This window comes from Neurospora tetrasperma, assembly GCF_000213175.1.
Source record: "Neurospora tetrasperma FGSC 2508 unplaced genomic scaffold NEUTE1scaffold_4, whole genome shotgun sequence".
Lineage (NCBI taxonomy): Eukaryota > Fungi > Ascomycota > Sordariomycetes > Sordariales > Sordariaceae > Neurospora > Neurospora tetrasperma.
Genome location: NW_009799102.1, coordinates 705,682 through 725,183, shown reverse-complemented (window position 1 = coordinate 725,183; position 19,502 = coordinate 705,682). Strand labels below are relative to the sequence as shown.

The following is a 19,502-nucleotide window of genomic DNA, read 5'->3' as shown; positions in this document are numbered from 1 at the left end:
ACACCACGCATATCCGTCATTCCATCCCGTCTCGCCAGTCAACCCTTCGTCCCCTCACTTTTCCCCTCTCGCCGGCTTCCAATGATCACCCAATGCCTGGGCGTGCTCGGTCGACCGCGACCTATCTCGACCTCTTTTGCCCTCGCACCAGTTCACCCTACCCGCCCCGTACCACATCCATCTCATTTCATAGTTCATGTCAGCACGGGAAACCATCACATTTTGGATGTAATCGCAGGGCTCACAGTGTTTCACACTAATGCACAAGGTCCCTTTTATCTGTTGCACAGAGTCTCTTCTCTCTCTGCACTGATCGACAAATCTCCTTCCTCCTCTTTCCTCGGTATCTCGAGGGAATATCAAGGGTCATGATGGGGTTTCCTCCGGGCCAGCCCATGGAACATTAGGGGGCTTGATGTCGTGCAACATCGACTGGGCCTCAAGTGGTCACCACACAGTACTTCTGCATCCCCCTCTTCAGCTTTTCGAATATGGCCTCGCTCCAGCTTTGAAGGTTGCCTTTCCGGTTCCATGCATTACTACCTGGCATTTCTCGTCTTGTTATTCGTCGCCTTCTCTTCAACGAACTTTCAATGTCGCCGGGGGCAATTTGATCACGATTATGTCGAGCACATTGCTATCACATCTAGACATTGTAAGTTAAGGCAGAAGCACCTATCTGTCAGAACATATCTATTCTCTAGACGCTTTACCAAGAACTCCATCTGGACACCTCCCCCTCAGGCACCCAGCCGTACTCGGTTCTCTACCTGTCATTGTCGTTGTCTTTGCTACTGTCGTGCTATTGTGGAGCATCTCTACAGCAATCCAACCTGCCTCTACGGATGAACGCACCATTCCTTCGTCATGCGACAAATTGCTCGAGCCTTTGTGGATGCCTGCAGTCCTCGAAACCTCACGCACCACGATCCAGAAGATGAACCTACCAGTTGTCTTTCCACAGAACCTCATGACACCACCGTCGAAGATGCTGTCCAACACTACTTTGGATGCATCGAAATACGCGATCGAGCCGAATTCCTGAAGCCCAGTCACCCGCATTGGGAGCACGAACGAAAGGTTCAATATGGCAAATTCTACTTGGAACTAGCAAAGACCATGGAGAAATTCCCTGTTACCACCGACAACGACAAATGGGAGAACCACTTGAAGACCGCCCAAGAGCAGCTCAAAAAAGCGGGTCATGCTGTTCCTGATGGCGAACCCCTCACGATTGAGTCTGTCTCCCAAGCAAGAGCCAACGAGTGGCTTGAAAAGAGAATGGGAAGTGTGGCTATTGCCATCGAGGCTCAATACAAGCGGATAGAAATCTTGCGAACCGTGCTCAGCAAGACTCCAGCCCGCCAGTCCAGGCTCTTTTCAGACCAGCAGCCAAAGGTCGAGAAGGAGGATAGTGTTGTAAGCCAACTAGGGGACAGTCGTGACAAGTGGAAGAGGTCAGATCGTTTCAAAGAAGGGATCAAATGGGTGCGTCAATGGAGAAAAGAGATGAAGGATGGAAGTGAAGATGATGACAATAAGGGATCCGACGAGCCTGGACGACAAGAAGTCAAAGATCTTGCGAAAAAGCAACGCACAAAGAAAAACACACAATCAGAGAACGGCGGTCAATCCAATCAGAATTCCAGCAACAGAATTGGAGAAGACAACGAGAAGGACTGTACCGAATATCACCTTGAGCGAGATGTCAATGCTTACCTTATTCAGTTCAGCACCGAATACGACACAGACAGGCCGAGTCAAGATTCCGAATCTTTCCTGACACCGATTGACGAACCGTTAACTGATGGGCGCTTCAAGGGCACTTTCCCAGACCAGCGCATATCCATGAGCTTCCTCCTCGATAATGGAGTTACTTGTGAACCGAAAACCACCGATAACCCTGAATTGAGCACCCATGATCCGGAAGGCGATTGGAACATTTTGTCAAGAAACCGATGCATGAATGAAGGTGGTTCAGGGCCGCCAAAAAGGATCCGATACTTCCACATTCCATCAAATAATATGGCAGTATGTGATTTTTTTTTGACTATTACTTATCTTCGTTGCTGACTACTGACTGACATAACTCGTTGTACTTTAGTGGGTGGAGGTAAGCTCTTGACAACCGCTCAAAACATATTTTCAGGCTCACTGATCGTACGATCACAGAAAGCGATTGCCAACTACTACGAAACCAAAACACCAGATCTCAATCGCAAACTCAGGCATCAGAGAGTACAGACCCCAACGCACATGCTCTTGAGCCCTCAATATTGGCGAGGTCAGCAACAAGGGACTCGAAGCGGTGTAGTGCACGCAAGACACATGCGTTCTCTCTGCGAGGTAGTGTCAACCGAGACCAACGAGATCGAGAAGCATCCAAAGAACATTGTTCTCTTTGTATGTCAATGACACTGATGATTCTCACATTTCCCAACAAAGATGGCGCTGATAGTCTTCTCAATTGTAGATGCCATATCTCCACTGGGAAACGGACCGTAGGAGGGAGACTATTTCCAGGCTGATCGATATTGAATCCGACAAGTTTCGGCAGAAACAAAGGAAAGAAAAGCAAGACAAGAAGAAAACTCGACAGGAAGAGAGAGTGAAGCTCACCAATCTCTCAAAGCCCGACATTCAGAGAAGGAGCATTAAACATCCTAAAGAGGGTGCTGAAGATCCCAACAACCAAAATAAGCTACTTCAAACCGTTGACCTGGCACTTCACCAATTCTTCAGGCGTCGCCGGGATGTCCAACGCAGTGAGAGGAGTTACATCGATGATTCTGGTCGTTTGAGAGTTACCAGCGCGCTTGGTCAGTATCTTGTGGATGCTGCTCGTCTTTATGAGGCGATGTCAACGTTCAGGGACCAGAGGATGCTGGAGAAGTATCTTTTTCACGACCCTCCTCTCCACCCGCGTCGCACATTGGATCAGTCTTACTACTGGACACTAAGAACCACCAAAGCTCGAGATAGGGATCAGGTTATCTACCGAGATACGAAGCTTGACTTTATCCATCAACTCCAGGAGGCAGAGAAGCCTAAACACTCCTGGATTAAGCGCCCCAGTCCTCCTCAACAAACCATGAATCCAACAATAACCAGTGCCGCAGTCGCGACGGGGAGAGAGCTGGTTCACGAGCTTGAAGATCAAGATTCAGCTCAGCGTGTCGAGGGTGATGTTTCGCCGCCTATGAAGTGGACTCATCATTCTGAAACAACTGATGAGCACGGCTGTGACCAGTGCAAGAGCGACATCAAGAAAGTTTCGCAGCTCATCATGGTTGATCAATTATGGATGTGGGTTCTTGACGAGCACACAATCATTACCTCATTTCCGCGGCGCTATGGAAGCAACAAGCATGACTTGTCGGGAGTACACCGATCTATACGGGCACGTTTAAAGTCGTTCCGCAAAAACCAAGTGAGATCGGTTTACGATCTGGCGCTTATTATACTAGACGAATGCTCCAACACCTTCTTCGATCGGACCAGGGCTGATGTAAGCTACATTGCACTATCCAAAAGTGATGCTTATAGACGCAAGCTGACAACAACTTTCGTTAGGAGGGCCAACCCCAAGTAATGGACATCTTCTCTGAAGCTATTGGGCGAGTGGTACGTATCACTGTGCTTTTTTACGCTAGTATACCCTGCGCTAATTGGTTGAATCTAGACAAATTTACACACAATATCATTCCAGCATGTCTGGCACTGGACGCAAGAAGCCTCCAAGATATATCGCGCCAGGTCGAAATACGTCAACTCCTCTGATCTACACGTGTCCTTACTCGACATCAATCCTGAAGGTGTAAGTAGTCTCCTCGTCGTCGCACTATGCTCCTGTATCCCACATGCTAACTGTTACGACAGAAACTTCAGCGCGAGGTTAAGGACATCCTTGACGAGCTTGACATTATGCTGCACGTCCACAAGAGACAAAGAGACATTATGAAGCGATACCGCAGACATGTTGAGCATATTTTGGATCCCAAGAACCGATTGAGCGGCGACGGCTTTGTTGAAGAAGACACTTCGGACCCCTCGCGCAAATTGTCTGGTAACGCAAGTATGAGAAGTGGCAGGAATAGCAAGAGCGATGAGCAACTTGAAACCGATGAGGAAGAGACCAGAAGGAGAGAACAACTTGGATGGTTCCGGGCGCAATACCAGGAGCTACTCTCAGAAGTGAATGACCGCATTGACGAGCTTGAGGGACTGAGGGCAGGCGCCAAGAGTACAGCCGACAGTGTGAGCCACGCCGCATTCCTTGCCACAGGACTCAGGAAGGCATACTGACACGAGCATGCGCAGGTCAACGATCTTCTTGCACTGAAACAACAACAGGCAAGTGTAGTGCAGGCCTGGGAGTCCGTCAGGCAAGCCGAGGAGGCCGTCACTCAGGGACGTGCTGTCATGATGTTCACGATTGTCACTATTGTGTTTGTGAGTTGATCTAGCATCCACGACCAGGAGAAAGCGAATGATTAACCTGTTTGGTATCCAGCTGCCGTTGTCATTCATGTCGAGTATCTTCGGCATGAACAACTGGGAATTCACTGATAGCGGACCCATGCACTTAGGAGAGCAGTTCAAGCTCATGTGTAAGTGATGTTGGCTGCTACTGGTTGTATCCGGCTCATGGACATGTTCTAATTTGAACACCAAAACACAGTCTCCATATCCATCGGTATCATCATCGCGACGATCGTGGTCGCATTCAGTCCCTTGCTTCGTGCAACGGTCGTGTCCCTCACGAAATACATCTTCACAGTGGTTGTAGTCTATTCCCAGCTGTACAGGTTCTGGATAGCATTCCACGACGAGTACGGGTCACAATCCCTCATGCGCAAGACCGAACTCAAAGTCCGGCACATGAAGGAAGAGGTGCGAAAAGCCAAGCGAAAGAGAGCGGCTCGGAGGGCTGAACTGCTCAATAAGCAGAACAACCCAGACGAACAAGCTTCTGGCGTTGCCAACACAGCATCGGTAACGTCAAAATGGGGCTGGTTTAGCAGGTTCTTTGGGGCGGGAAACACTCCGAATCTGAAGAGTAAACCTTCCTCCATATCAATGTCGACCCGGGATGGCAATCCTGAAGATCGCGAGACCAACGAAAGCAGCGAACAGAGTGGTACGAGGCCCCCATCAACAGTATCCAACGGTTCAACACAAGTGTACACGATGGCCGGTGGTAATACACCAATATCACGAGGTGCTAGAACACCAGAACCGCCGCTGATGGGCGGTAGAAGAGTGGATGACGGAGACATTGTGTGAACAAGCACAATTTTGGGTCTTTTTGTTGATTGGCAGTGAGAAAAAGATTGCAAACCCAGCCCGCAGTAACAGTTAATGAGGGATTCCCTTCATTCTCCTCCCCAAGTTCAGTTCTAATACCGGTTCTCATTGATAATCTTGTTGCAAGTCACTTCTTGCCCAATCTCCCTTCCTGCCGTTCTTAACAAAAGGAAGATGGCAGAAGCGGGGCAAGTTCCAAGACGGGGATCTCGGTTGGGGGCCGGCAGCCTTGTGCGACATCAGGAGATTGAAAGCTTCCTATCAGGCAGTTGCGCTCGTAAACTCAATCTCGGATTGGGTAAATGGTGTGGGTAGCTGTCCGGAAGGAGCGATCATACCTGTAGGAAGAGAAGAGATGTATTGGGAGAGCCCGCTTGGTTGACTTGACATCTCGACCAGTTGAGATTCTCTCCTCCATCTGTCTGCAGGCTACAAGATGCCGTGCTTTCTACCAACCTCCCCCAACACTATCGTTCTCTCTCTTGTTTCCTCTCCATCTTCATCATACTCGATCCGTTATTGTATTCGTCACCCCATTTTCAGCGCCTCCCATTTAGGTCGGGTCGCAGTGCAGTGCAGTGCAGTGCATCACCTTCCCGAACCACCGAGCTGCATTTCAGCCGCCTGTATGCCAGTCTGACTGCATATATGCTTATCTGTACAGCTGCCTGCATGTCCAGTTCTCAAATAGGATTGACGTGACCACTATCGGATATGACTGCCGTCGATCCGCTACCTAAGAGGTCAAGATGGCATCAGTTAAGTTCCCCACCACTCAGCTGGTCAGTCCATTGAGGCTGAGGCTACGCTAGAGCTCGATACAAAGTCGCATAAGGTATCCTCCTTCACCTCCCTCTTCATATCTGAGCTGTTCATATCGACTGTTCAAAGGTAATTGTTCTTCCAACAGCCGATGAATTGCCATACACCGACCTGATCCACTGAGTCTATTGCTGCCGAGAGACGTCCGGAAAATGACGACGACTCTTCTCTTCACCAGACCCGAACAGTCACGATATCCTACCGACCTTTCATCCATATCGAAACCTCAGAGAGGCCCGCAGCTTTTCGACACATATAACGAGCCGACCACCTGCATCTCAGCCGAACCGCACGAACAAGCCGTCAAAGACCCGGTACAGCATTATTTCGGTTGCATTGAGATCTGCCAGCGGCCCGATTTCTTTAAGGAATCGAATAATGTCTGGGTTAATGAACGTGAGATGGAGCGTAAGAAGCTCAGGATGGCAATGGATAATGCTTCCAGACCTCTTTTGACGGACGACATGAACGCAATGCTCAATGAGACAATGACAAAAAGGATGCTCAGCGTGGCAATTGCGATTGAGGCCCGGTACAGACGAACGGAAGTGATGCGCAGTGCTATAATGAAACCTCGTTCTTCGGGTGGACAGCCAAGGCTCGTCTACAACATGGAAAAAAGCCGTAATAAATGGATGAACTCTCAGAAGTTCAAAGATGGTATTCCAATGGTTCGGGATTGGAGGAAAGGAGCTCAAGGGGGACACAGGCCAGTTGATCTGGTAAACGCTGGAGAATTTACTCTCTCCGACAGGATCCAAACTGGACGTCAAGAGGTTCAACTCTTCATCAGGCAGCATGGAATTAACAAGGAACAAAACGCAGATCTCAGTGGCATTGAGTACAGCATTGAGCGAGACGTCCACGCCCATTTTATTGAGTTTACCGTTCAAGAGGCGAATATCCAAACAACACCCGGTGCCGAATCATCTTCTGCCGTCAGACAGTTCTTGAAACCAGCCAACGACGAACTCGCCGACATTGGGGTCAAGGGCACGTTCCCAGACCAGCGCATCTCCATGAGTCGGTTGCTAAACAATGGGAGAGACCTGATGGGGGGGCAATGCGACCCGAAGGACGACTGGAATATTCTACGGCGGGACAGAAACGAAGGCTTTGCGAAGCCCCGCAGGATCCGATATCTCCATGTCCCTTCAAACAATATGGCGGTACGTTCAATGTTATCCACCAGCCGCAGGTAGAAACTTCGCTAACAAATAATGCACAGTGGGTTGAGGTAATGCTTTCTGCAGCCTCCAGAAACTGTATCGCTGTCGAACAGTAATTTATCGCTAACCCGGCGCGATAGAAAGTCATCGCGAACTACTATGCGGATTCAAACCCGGATGTGAGAAGCAAAGTCCAGAGCCCAGGCATCCAATCCTCAACACAGCTGCTTCTGCGGCCCCAGTACTGGCATGGACAACAGCAAGAGACTCGAAGTGGTATTGTTCATACGAGACACATGCGCGCCTTGTGTGAAATAGTATCGTCTAATACGGACATAATTGAGCAGAGTCCAAAGAACATTGTCCTATTTGTACGTTCGCGCCCTGTTCGCTAACCATATCATGGACTAACAGAGACAGATGCCTTATCTTCACTGGGAGACCGCACGTACACAACAAACGTTATCAAAGACAATTGATGGCAAGTCGGAACGGCAACGCCAAAAGGACCGAGTCAAAAAGGAGGTACAAAGATTACATCGCGTCATAAATCGAAGTGAACTTCCAAGGCCTGGATCTGAGAAATAAAATGACCATGATGACTCCAATTCCACTGACAGCAATAGTACAGTTTATCGCGTCACTCAGCCGCGTCGGATTACAGATATAAGGAGCTTGACATCGGCCGTCGAGCGCATGTTTTTCCCCCGGGGAGTGAACGCGAACGTGGGAATCGACGAGACAGGGCGACTACAAGTTAGCAGTCAGCTTGGGCAATATCTAATTGACGCAGCTCGACTCTATGAGGCAATGTCGATAATGAAAGACCGACAAATGGTTGAGGGATATCTGTTCCATAAATCCCCGCTTCATCCCCGCCGAACCCTACGTCAATTCATCAATAGAGGATTCGAGTCAACAGTATCGCGTGATAAGGACCAAACAGTCTGTCAAGAGACCAGCTGTGATGCTGATCCCTTTTACCAGTTGGTACCCGCACTTCAACACAACAACTTGTGTATGAAGCAAGTAATCTGACAGGGCTTTCTCGCAGATTCGTATCGTTGCCGCAAGATTTTATGGGATTCGGCCAGCGAATCAATTCGGAAATCGATAAAGCTAAGCAGCTTCGGCTACAACGTCTATCAGCAGCAAGGCCCCTGACTAAGCATTACGCCTATGATGACCATTATGGATGCGAGGAATGCAGGCAAAATATCATGCAGGTGCAACGACTGATAATGGTAGATCAGATATGGATGTGGATCCTTGACGAGCAAACCATCATCACGTCTTTTCCACAAAGCTGGCGAAAGAACGCTAGACAGACCGTAAATGGCATTCACGAGTCGATTCGTGCCCGGCTGAGACCCTTGGCGACGACGCAGATCGACCACCAGATTCAATCAGTCTATGAACTAGGGCTACTAATACTAGGCGAATGCAGCACTGTGCTGCTTGAACAAACGAACCTCAATGCAAGTCGGATGGCACCGTGTTCAATGTCAAGTTATCTGCAGTCTCTAATCCATACCGTGGGCAGAGTCGACCAAAAGTTCTAGATACATTTTCAGAAGTCATTGGACGTATTGTAAGTAAACCCGTGAACTCAAGACTATGGGATGGAGGAAGCATTCGAGGGTCTAACGTTAGTTATACTCCACCTCTAGGGTAATCGACATGCGAGAATGCTTGACGACCTTAGATCCAGAATCCGCCGTATACCCAGCGATCATCCTAAGTTGTCTGATCTGTCATCGCTACGCCTTCGCTTGTTAGACAACACCGAAGAAGAGGTAAGGATCCCTTGCTTCGAGCCAAGCAACCGCAGGGAAGTAATGTTCCTAACGAGATTGTCAATATCTAGAAGCTTCAACAAGAGCTTCGGCAAGTCTTGATTGACCTTGATGTCATGCTCGATGTTCAGAAACAACAGGATACTTTCGTTCGCCGATTCTGTCAACATGCTGAGAAAAACTTGTCTGGGAACCAGAATAAGGACAAGCGCTTGCGGTTTCGAGGGCAATCCCAAAATCTGCTTCAGAAATTAGGTGATCAGCTAAGCGAACTGGAAAGACTGCAGAAATGGACCAAGCGCACAGCGGCAGTCGTAAGCTATATGACCTTTTGATCACAACTCGAGGTTCGGGGGTAGTCTAATCAAATCGTCTTTAGATAAATGACCTAGTGAACTTGAAACAACAACATGCCAGTCTCATAAAAGCACAAGAGTCGATGCGACAAGCCGATGAATCCACCAGTCAAGGTAGAGCTGTTATGATGTTTACAGTTGTGACCATCATATTCGTAAGTAACAATGAGCCTTTAACGCATCTCAGGTATACATCACTGTTCTAACGTGTATTCCAGGTACCTCTCTCGTTCATTTCGAGTATCTTCGGCATGAACAATATTGAGTTCTCAGGTGAGAACCCTATGTCACTTGAACAACAGTTCGGAATTATGTGTAAGTAAGATATCCAAGTTCGTCATGCAATAGCCGGGTGTTGATACGGAGTGATACCATATATCTAGTCCCGATATCTCTCTCCATCATCGCTGCTACTATTATCGTTGCATTCAGCAAGTCCGTCCGAGGAGTTATGTGGTCCACGTGCAAGGCCAGCGCCACTCTGCCGCTGTTGTTAGCTAGCACAGTGGTCTATTTGTTCACCGTGGTGACTGTACGCTTGGGGCTGCTTGGTTTTTGGTTACAGTTCCACAACAAAGAGCACTTTCAAGTAAACACGCTGAGAAACAGGATTGAATCTGAAGCAAGGCAGATGAGACGAGTTGCGGAAAATGAAGCAAGACGGAAAATCCGCGAGAAAGAGTTCGCGAAACGGATTGAACACAAATTCGAAGATGCGAGAATGGATGAGCGGCCCTCAAGGATAGATCTCATCCTCAGACGCTATCCAAGTCTGCTGGAAGATGATGCGGGGGCTTTTGCTCTGGAAATGGGTCCGGTTGATGCAGGAAGAAGAATCATCGACAGGCGAGCGCGCGGAGAGAGGGCACATGCAGCCATCGAAGAAGAAGAGAGAAGCAGAGCGAGCCAGGATGTTGTTCAGGACAGAGTGCATTGATGATAAAGTTTGTGGATTTGTTTTTCCTTACATGGTCACCTTTCCTTTTTTTTTTTTTTTTTTTTTTCATGTTTTTTTTGTCGTTCGTCAACGTACACTGTACGTCTACTTGGGAAAGCAATTCATTGCTTCGTTCTCTGAAGCAGCCTTTTGTCGATGTCCTGGCGGTCAGTGGTGGCGAGAGGGAAATGTAACGGTCATCAAATTAACAACGGGGCATCGCACTCTTTTTACGCTCTTCTGGTTATCGTATCCATCATTTCTTTTTTCTTTATATACTCGTCATTGCCTAGAAAGCAGAAGTCATTCAATACCGTCATGCCGATTGCCAAAAAGCGCACCCATTGGATGGATCTCAGCGGGATCTTAGCGGGATCTCAAGCGCTGGCCAATCCCGTGTAAGCGCGCCTGCAAATCGATACTTGCAGCCCAGGCCTCCGCACCGAGATCTTCGGAGCGGCACAGATCCGATGCATTCCCTCAATCTTGCTGCCATTTTCCCGTGTGGTTTTAAGTCAGGTCAACGTCATCTGGCCTTTGAGCCTCAGCGAGGCCAGATCGAATGCGAGACTTGGGAGTACGAATGATGGTATCGGCTGAGACTTTCTTACGATATATGATCCGTAGAGGATGGACATCCCTCGTTGCCAAGTTGTAGACCTAGGGAGCTGCTCAATTGATCTTTTGCCACGACAAGATACAATAAGACGGAATATCGCTGGACGACGATAATATCCCTTGACAGCAGCTCATTTCACTTACCATGTCGACTAAACTTTCTCAACGCCTCGCTCGCACTGCTACTTTGTCACCGACATCTCTAGTTCCCCGATCCAGCAGACTTATACCCATCATATCATCAGCTGCTGTACGATCATCATCCGCCATCCCAATCAGACGACCCTTCTCGACAACTGAAGCCCGCCACCTCGCCAACGTACAAGCCGGTATGGACAAGATACGAGTATGTGTACCCTCTTTCTTCCAATAGCAACTCACCTAGTTATCCTTTTCACAAACAAGTCACTGACACCTTCCACTTCCAGGACGCCATCGCCGAAAACTTCGGCGGCCCCGCCCACAACATCGGCACCACATCCTTCTCCCTCGACGACACCCCCGACCTAAGCGGCAAAGTGGCCGTCGTCACCGGCGGCTCCGAAGGCATCGGCTACGGCGTCGCCTACACCCTCATCAAACACAACCTCTCCAAACTGTTCATCCTCTCGCGCAAGCGCGAAGTCTTCGACGGCGCACTAGCTTCCATCGCGTCCGAGCTCGGACAAGACAAAGCCGATCGCGTGCACTGGATCCAGTGCGACCTAGAAGACTGGGCGCAAACCGCCGTAGTAGCCGAGCAGATCAAGAAGGACACGGACCGACTCGATATTCTGGTGAATAATAGCGGTAGGGGCATCATGACGGCCGGACTGACGAGTTACGGGGTGGATAAGCACATGGCGACGAATCACATGGGACATGTGGTTCTGACGAGCCATTTGCTGCCGCTTTTGCAAAAGACGGCGGAAGAAACGGGCGAGACGGTGCGCATCAGTAATCAGAGTTCCAACTTGCATAGTGCGGCGCCGAAGGGGACGCAGTTCAAGAGCCTGGAGGAGATTAATGAGGATGTGGGGCCAAATGGACAGTATGGGCGGAGCAAGTTGGCGGGGATTTTGTATGCGAGGTATTTTGATAGGGAGGTGACGAGAAAGATGGATACTGGAAAGAAAGGGAGGGTGGTGATGAATGCGACGCATCCGGGGATTGTGTCGACGAAGCAGAGCGTGAAGGATATTCATGAGCCGTGGGTTTCTTTTTGTTTTTTTTTTTTTCTCATTTTCTTTTTTTGGTTGATGATACTAACAAAGAAACAGCTACCCCATCAGCGGATACGCTGTGTCCCATCTCGCGGAACCGTTCAAGAAGGACCAGTTTGAGGGCGCGGTGCCAACGGTGTACGCGGTCACCATGGCCAACGAGGGCGGTCAGTGGATTTGCGCGCCGGCCAAGGCGGAGGCGGGCAGTGACCTTGCGCAGAGCGACGAGTTGGCGGATAACTTGATGGAGTTGACGAGGAAGATTATCAGTGAGAAGACGTGGCCCAAGTCGGTTGCGAAGGGATGTCCGATGGATGATGTGGTTGTGCATGTTTAAGCTTCACAATCAGGCGTGTTTAGGTTGAAGTGCAATAGGGGACGAAATTAGGTTGCCGCGAGAAGCCTGGCGACCTAGCCTGGGCACCAATTGTTAGGTGACGTCGTCGTGGTCCACTATTACCGCTATCGGAACCGGGCGATCAGTGGAGCTGGTGGTACGTTGGGCGGCATGGGTTACGGAGACGCTTCAGGCCGATAATGATGTGCATTAGGATACAGGCTTGAAGCTTGGCTGACGAGGAGGAGGCCTGTGAGAAATAGAAGCTGGTGGTCTTTGTATCGTCGTGATGGTGTAGCTTACAATAGAAGCCCTCCACTTTCAATGTGCAGAATACCATTTGCAAATTCACCCTTTTCACATGGAAATATCTTGGCCAACCGGAGTTTCCTCTGGAGACGTGAGAAAGATTACCTCTAGGTGGTTGCAAACTGTAATTTACAACGCTGACAGGCTGGATTCGCATTGACTGGGGTCTGACTTTGGTGACAGGGTAACCAGAAGGCCCGTCTCTGGTCTGTGCACCCGATCCCCCTTTCGCAAAAACCCCCCCTTTGGCAAGGATGTGATGCAGTTTGATGGAATTACAAATTCGGGCCATCAGCGTTGCATATGGCAATCAGCAGTCCTGACCACCAGAGGCATTGCGGGTAACTTGAGTCGTTCATAAAAAAGGGTAATTTGCAAAAAGGGGTGTTGGCATTAACAGGGGTTCCTACTGTTGTAGTTTAAAGACACCTCATCACGACCCCTTTTTCCCGTCCCGCGGATCTGCGTCCCCGCACAATGTAGGGCGAACACGGCATTGGGACTTCCCTGCCATTGCTATTCCAGATTTCCAGGCATGATTCTGGGCAACCAACCACCACAGGGGGGGCATGAACCACGAAACTCCACCTGGGTGATGTCGTTTCTTTTCGTTCTTTGACTTTTCAATTTGAGAGGGCAAGGTGCATAAGGAGCTTCCTTCCGGTCGCGCAGCTTCCGACCACGTCCAGAGAATTCTATGAATTTCCTTGGCATATTCCTCAGCTAGGCCCAGGCAGTGGGCATTACAAAAGTGGTGCTGGTGATGGTGATGTTAGCTACAAGGGGCCAGTGGCAGGGTGATGATTGGGACAAAACCCCTGGATCCATGGAGCCACGACGCTGGGAACGAGTGCGGAATTCGGAGGCCACAAGGGGGCGTAAGTGTGACAAGGAACATGATTGGCGCGTTGTTGGCGAACCAAACCATCTATCACAACTTGCTGGTGATGCCCAGTTCGTTGATGATGCACGAAAATGTTTGTTGAGGCACACACTACTACTCTTCGATGGTGTTGGTAGATCTGCCTGGGTTGGTGAGGGGTAGGAAAATCAGTCACTTCCCTTAGGAGGGAGGATGTTGAATGGCGAGAGAAAAAGAGAACAAGACAGGAGCTATCTACCTCTATCAGGCATCATTTCATTCAGTACCTGTCGACATTGCATGCTTGGCAGGAGGATTGACAGCCATTTGGGGCAGCACAGCAGAGGTCCACAGCATCCAATGCCGCTCAAAGCAGGTCCAGTGCAAAGTGCTGTCCGTCACCACTGCATTGCGTCTGTCACCACTGCTCGTCACCCCGCTTCTCACCAACCAAAATCCAATCCAGGGCGCTGCGCTGCTGCAGGCCCAAAACATGGCGAATCCCGTCATTCGCCCGCTCCACACCATCCATTTCAGAGACATCCTCCACTTTCGAGAACCTTTGGGGAACTTGTCCCCTTTTTTTCTTAGTTTGCGCATTCCGTCCGTGATCATCACCATCATTCCCTCCAACTACGGGCTTCCATCTCGACCATACCCCACGGCCAGCAGTCAAGTGAGTGGGTGTTGTGACATTTTTGCGACTACATCGAGATTCACAAGAGTCCCATCCTTCGACTCTGCTGCCTTGGCCTGGATGAAAAAGTACCTACCTTACCTTATACAGTCGCGCCGTCGCACCATCCCTCCTCGGCCGCCGTTCATTGCCAATTGGAGCGCCTGAGACATCGGAGAAAAAAGAAAGAAGCCTTCCCCTAGAACGACACAGCCCAGTTGGTCGACCAATTCTATTCGCGCATTCTATAAACGGGAAAAGAAACGATCAATCGCCCGAGATTTGTGACGGTCCAAGACAGGCCAACGTCGAGCTCGGAAAGCTGCGCAAACCTGCAGTCCATTGACTGACTGTGGTTCTCTTTCCCCCTCCCCTTCTCCGGGTCCCGTCCGATCGTTCCTCTTTCTCGACTTCTCCCGTCGTTCGCACCTCCCGTCTGCCGTACCCCGTTGCTCCACGACATCGAACCGGCACATCACCCCGAACCGTACTACATGACACTGCCAACCTGTTGATGCAAGGCGGCCTTCCGTCCTCTTGACTTACTGTCTCGAACGGCGCTTTTGACCTTTACCCCCCGGACGCCGACGACATATTCCTGAGCAGGCATCATCCTGACACAACTGTCACTTTGCGACGGCCTGTCGTTTCGAAACCGAGACATTTGAGAAACACGGCGAGCATATCGTTGGCTCGTCACCTTGTTGTCGACGTCGGTACCGCGTTGTATGGTTATCCCACCGACGGCGCCGTTTGTCCAGCAGGCCGCCCACTATGGAGTCCGCCATAGACATTTGTTCCCATGACCGCCCCATCCGCCCCCTTTCCAGCTTGCGACCTGCTTCCAGGGAAAGCATAAGCGCTAGTTCGACACGTACCCGAACCAGCAACCCCAATGGCAATCACCAGACACAGGCGCAACCACCCCAGGACCGCCCCCGATCCTCCCGTCCGCCGAGCTCCTCCAAGCAACATAAAGTCTCCTTCTCCCGCGATCGCGTTGACATCCTGGCCTTGCCCCCCATGTCAGAGTATTTGCAAGAACGGATCGAACGAACACGAAAGATGGAGGCCGACCGAGCTTGCGGGAAACAGCCCATTGAGAGACCCAAGACTTCCGTTGGCTTTACCAGTCCGATTGCCTCGCCAGCCAGACCAACAACGGGCACCAAGAGTCGACTTCCCACCATCGCCTCGGAAATCAGTACCAAGAAAAACGAACAACAAGCGCCGTGTATGAAGGATGCCCAAGAACTCATGTCCAAGCTACACAAACAAAACTTTGACCTCAAACTGGAACTCTTTCATCGGCGCGAAAAGCAGACGGCTTTGGAGGAGCTAATTGAGAAGCTGGAACTGGAGAAAGACCAGTTGAGGAGGGAGCAAAGGGAGACACAGGACCTCAATGACGTCTTGTTGGAAGAGCTGGAGAAGAAGGACAAGGCGGTTGAGGAAGCTGTGGCCATGATCGTTACTCTTGAGTCTCGGATTGAGAATCTGCTCAAGGAACGGGAAATGGTCAGGCAGGTGGAGGCGGAAGGACTCTACAAGTCGCACCACGACGCCTCTGATTCCGTCTCTTCACGTAACGAAACACCGGATACCCTCAGGGCCGGCGAGCAAAAGGCCCTTCATCGCATGCCGAGTTTCCTTACGGAGCCAACCGAGAACACCGAAACCCTCCGAAACGTCTACCTTGAATCGCGAGCTAGCGGACTGGGCCTGGGTCAGTTGTCGGAGGAGGAGTCGCCAGAAACGAATCGGAGCGAGTTGATCAAGGTTGGTAGCCCAGCATTTAGTCTTCTCAGCGAGAGTTCCTTCTTGAGCATCTACGGCCAGAACGAGGCCAGCTCTTCGCTCCGTCCCCAGAGCCCACCGCACGTGGATGGGGCTGAAGAGCACCTGACTTCCATGCCAAACCGAAACTCGCTAATGCCCGAGGCTACCCCCACAAAGTCCAGCCGTCGCCCGCTATCGCCGATAGCAACAAACAGGTCAAGCTCATTCCGCAAGAGTCAGCTTGGTCTTGGCATTGACAAGGCAGCTGATCAAGTGTTAGATGAACCCAGGACTGCCTCCTTGGCAGACAAGTCCGGTTCAAGGCACAAGCTCGACCAGGAGACAGGCGCAGCATCGGTCAAGTCACAAGCAGACTCTACCTCCCGAGGAACAAACAGGACCTCTGTACAAAAGGTATATACGCATGGGTCTTCGGTAAGGGACTTCTCTCGCGTGCATAGTGGTCTTCCACCCACCCCCGACACCATTTCAACTTCGACCCTGCGCGTCCTTCAAATATCAGATGACTCACTGTCAAAGGGACAAAGTTCGGGCAACGGGCCGGCCAATATCGCTTCTTCGGGTGAGACGGCCTCGGTGCACTCGGGAGATGAGGATGAGGATCACCTTCAAATGTCGCGCCGACAACAGAGCCAGCCGGCGTCCATCACGGCTTTCAACAGTCTCCGAGGACTCGAGAGCGAAGGAGCGATGTTGGATTTTTGTTACACGACGTCGGAGTCGGAACGGCCGCCTTCTGCTAGTAATGCTCGACGATCAGAAGAGCATGGAGGCCGCAAGAGCTGGTCGAGTGAGGAGGACGAGTATGACGTCGTGGCGGATGGAAGGACGAAATCTTTTGCTTCGAGTATCGATTTGTGGCTGAGGGAGAGCCAAAAGCCGAACAAAATAGTACCACCACTGGATCCGCTGAGCTCCGTGTCCCAGGTCGGCGGTCGCGAAACGGATCATGGCCGAGTGTCGCCAGACTTGTTTTCTTTCCCTACCGGATCACAAGGCTGGATGTCAGATGCGATTTACGGAAAGCTCGATGGAACGGGATACAAGTGTGCAGGCGGCGTACGAGTAGCTAGTGGGAGCTCGAATGCCGATTCCGCATTTGGCGGTCGAAGCTACATGGGCGACTTACTTCCCACACCAATCTTTGGCTCGGGTTTAGCAGGACTGCACGAAGTTAGGAATATGGCGCCGCCGCCGCCGGAACGCGGGTCAAGCCTCAGGGCAACAATGGGCCACCATATCCCGGGCTTGGATGGGTCACTGTCAGGCTCAGCTAGCAGTTTGCCGGCCTCACCCACCATTCGGCAGTTCCAGACTCCCTTGAGGGACCCCCAAGGAAGGAAGAGCAACAGGGACTCTCCGCGAACGACCATGACGACAATCCGCAGCAATAGCATTGGCCAACGAAGCGAAATCGACCCATCGTCAGACTTGTCCTTTGATATTGACCACCGAGCAGCCACTGTCCCACCCAAAACGCTCTTCAACCCCCCACCTAAAGAGGGAAAGGAAAAGTCCTCCAAGCGGCATTACCCCCCCATGGCCTCACACCCTGCTCGCTCAAAGCTCAACAGTCTTTTTAGAAGATCGACCGGCTCGGTTGAACCCTCCTCTTCCCAAGCCCACAGCTCCAACCCCGCCCCCTCTTTCGTCTCTGCGTCGTTCTCTCTTTCGTCGAGGGACCGTCCGTCTGATTTTGGTCACTCTTCGTGGGGCAGACGTAATTCCGAAATGGCCGCCGACGGTGACCATACTGGCGCTACACCTCCTCCCATAAAGCGGATCAGACCGACGAAGAAGAATGATGCAGTTGCTGATAGAGCTGATGATGAAGCGGGAGGAGTCCCGCTTTATCAATCTTCTTTTGGGGACTATAGGGATGGGAGACACTCGGCGGAGCCGCCTCAGAGGCCGGTTACCAGTGGTGGCGATGGAGAAGGCGGTAGTCTGCTGTCGAGCATCCAGAATTCCTTTTCAAAGTCGCTTGGGTCTGGTGATGGGCCGCCGCAGAGTCAAGGTGGGCGGAGAGAGAGTGCGGCTGGTGGGAAGAGAAGGTGGTTCGCCAACCTCGGTAGGGTCGGGAGTATGAGGAAGGGTGGGAATTGAGTTGCATGGAGAATGCTGCCATTCCAAATATCAGACGGGAAAGGGGAGTGTCAACGCTCGGTGCATCTGCTTCACATTATCTCATCTTCAACCCACCAACTGCAGTTGTATAGACAGACAAGACGGAGATGGGCTCAGGCCTAGTACATACGCTCAAGTGGGCTTTTTCACATATCACTCACCCCCTTTTCACTTTTTTACTACTTCTGCTCTTCACATTATCTTCACTGGGTCGCAGCGCTTTTTTTTTTTTTTTTTTTTTTCCACACTTTTATCTTCTTTATCTCTTTTTCTTTTCCGCATTCACGGTGCGACCGGCGTTTACATATCCCATCTCTAATCACTTCTTTTTACATATACATATTGTATTTTTTTAAACCATTTATTCATCCTTTTTATCTGGGTTTGGCGTCGGCTTAGGCCAGCCATTGTGGTCTTTATATTCTTTTTACTGGGGATTTCTGAACACAAAAAAAAGAACAAGAAAAAGGATTTCATTTTGGTTTGGTTTGAGGCACGGTTGGGGTACGATGTTGTTATGAGTTTATGTTACGATAACTTTTTGATTCTTTTTGGGCATCTTTTCTTAACTGCTGGGTCGGTGATGAAGAATTGGGAGGTATGGAAGAAAGGATTGGAGAAAGAAAGTCAGTAGTCGGTAAGGGGATTAGAGGGCTAGGGAGAGGGAGAGTAATAGACATGCGCATTTTGGTTCTTGGGGACATTGATGTGCGCAAAGTGTTGGTTGGTTGGTTGGTTGGTTGGTGGTTGTGGTTAGCAGCTGGAACCAGACCGGATGGACATAGAGATGCGTACCTACCTATAGAAGATATCTGGAATATCAATTGTTACCATCCAACCATTCATCTATTCATCTATCTATCTATCCCTCTTACTTAATTCCTATCCCTGCATCCCGCTGTAATGTTTTTGGGGGTATGTTGAAAGATGAGGTTTTCACATTCATTACTACACTAACTGATTGACTTAACAATTATTCCCGCCAATACCACCACCACCGCCGCCGCCGCCAACACAATACAACACAAACAATTTTGGTTCTCCTTGCACACTCAAGTCAGTCTTATAGGTAATCAAACTGAACAGAATCATCACATACGACCATACCCACTGGAAAACTCGGGATCCCGTCCGCTCTCCCATAGATAAGCCAGTGAGGGCCAGACTAGTAGTTGGGTCGGTGA

At 50.4% G+C, this 19,502-nt stretch overlaps 5 protein-coding genes across 5 annotated transcripts; all 5 read left to right on the top strand.

Annotated features, from left to right (window-relative positions):
- Positions 1-927: 927 nt before the first annotated feature.
- NEUTE1DRAFT_29386 (uncharacterized protein) lies at positions 928-4,263 on the top strand (the record flags this gene model as incomplete). Its single annotated transcript, XM_009853242.1, has 9 exons — positions 928-1,080; positions 1,174-1,627; positions 1,667-2,031; positions 2,245-2,403; positions 2,474-3,074; positions 3,135-3,508; positions 3,683-3,817; positions 3,880-4,061; positions 4,098-4,263. Coding segments are annotated over 9 exons (2,589 nt in total), but the record flags the coding sequence as incomplete, so codon positions are not given.
- Positions 4,264-6,106: 1,843 nt separating this feature from the next.
- Positions 6,107-10,387, top strand: NEUTE1DRAFT_43839 (uncharacterized protein; the record flags this gene model as incomplete). Its single annotated transcript, XM_009853257.1, has 9 exons — positions 6,107-6,190; positions 6,318-7,298; positions 7,439-7,669; positions 8,393-8,749; positions 9,041-9,094; positions 9,166-9,408; positions 9,474-9,605; positions 9,669-9,763; positions 9,925-10,387. Coding segments are annotated over 9 exons (2,640 nt in total), but the record flags the coding sequence as incomplete, so codon positions are not given.
- Positions 10,388-11,150: 763 nt separating this feature from the next.
- NEUTE1DRAFT_44316 (uncharacterized protein) lies at positions 11,151-12,544 on the top strand (the record flags this gene model as incomplete). The annotated part of the gene is made up of 3 exons (XM_009853285.1): positions 11,151-11,351; positions 11,434-12,158; positions 12,265-12,544. 3 exons carry the CDS (start codon positions 11,151-11,153, stop codon positions 12,542-12,544), a joined length of 1,206 nt encoding a protein of 401 aa, XP_009851587.1.
- A 1,072-nt stretch (positions 12,545-13,616) lies between these two features.
- On the top strand, positions 13,617-14,559 carry NEUTE1DRAFT_110779 (uncharacterized protein; the record flags this gene model as incomplete). Its single annotated transcript, XM_009853545.1, has 4 exons — positions 13,617-13,731; positions 13,874-13,887; positions 13,984-14,391; positions 14,503-14,559. 4 exons carry the CDS (start codon positions 13,617-13,619, stop codon positions 14,557-14,559), a joined length of 594 nt encoding a protein of 197 aa, XP_009851847.1.
- Positions 14,560-15,165: 606 nt separating this feature from the next.
- Positions 15,166-18,446, top strand: NEUTE1DRAFT_64611 (uncharacterized protein; the record flags this gene model as incomplete). Its single annotated transcript, XM_009853544.1, has 1 exon — positions 15,166-18,446. One exon carries the CDS (start codon positions 15,166-15,168, stop codon positions 18,295-18,297), a length of 3,132 nt encoding a protein of 1,043 aa, XP_009851846.1.
- Between the last annotated feature and the right edge of the window lie 1,056 nt (positions 18,447-19,502).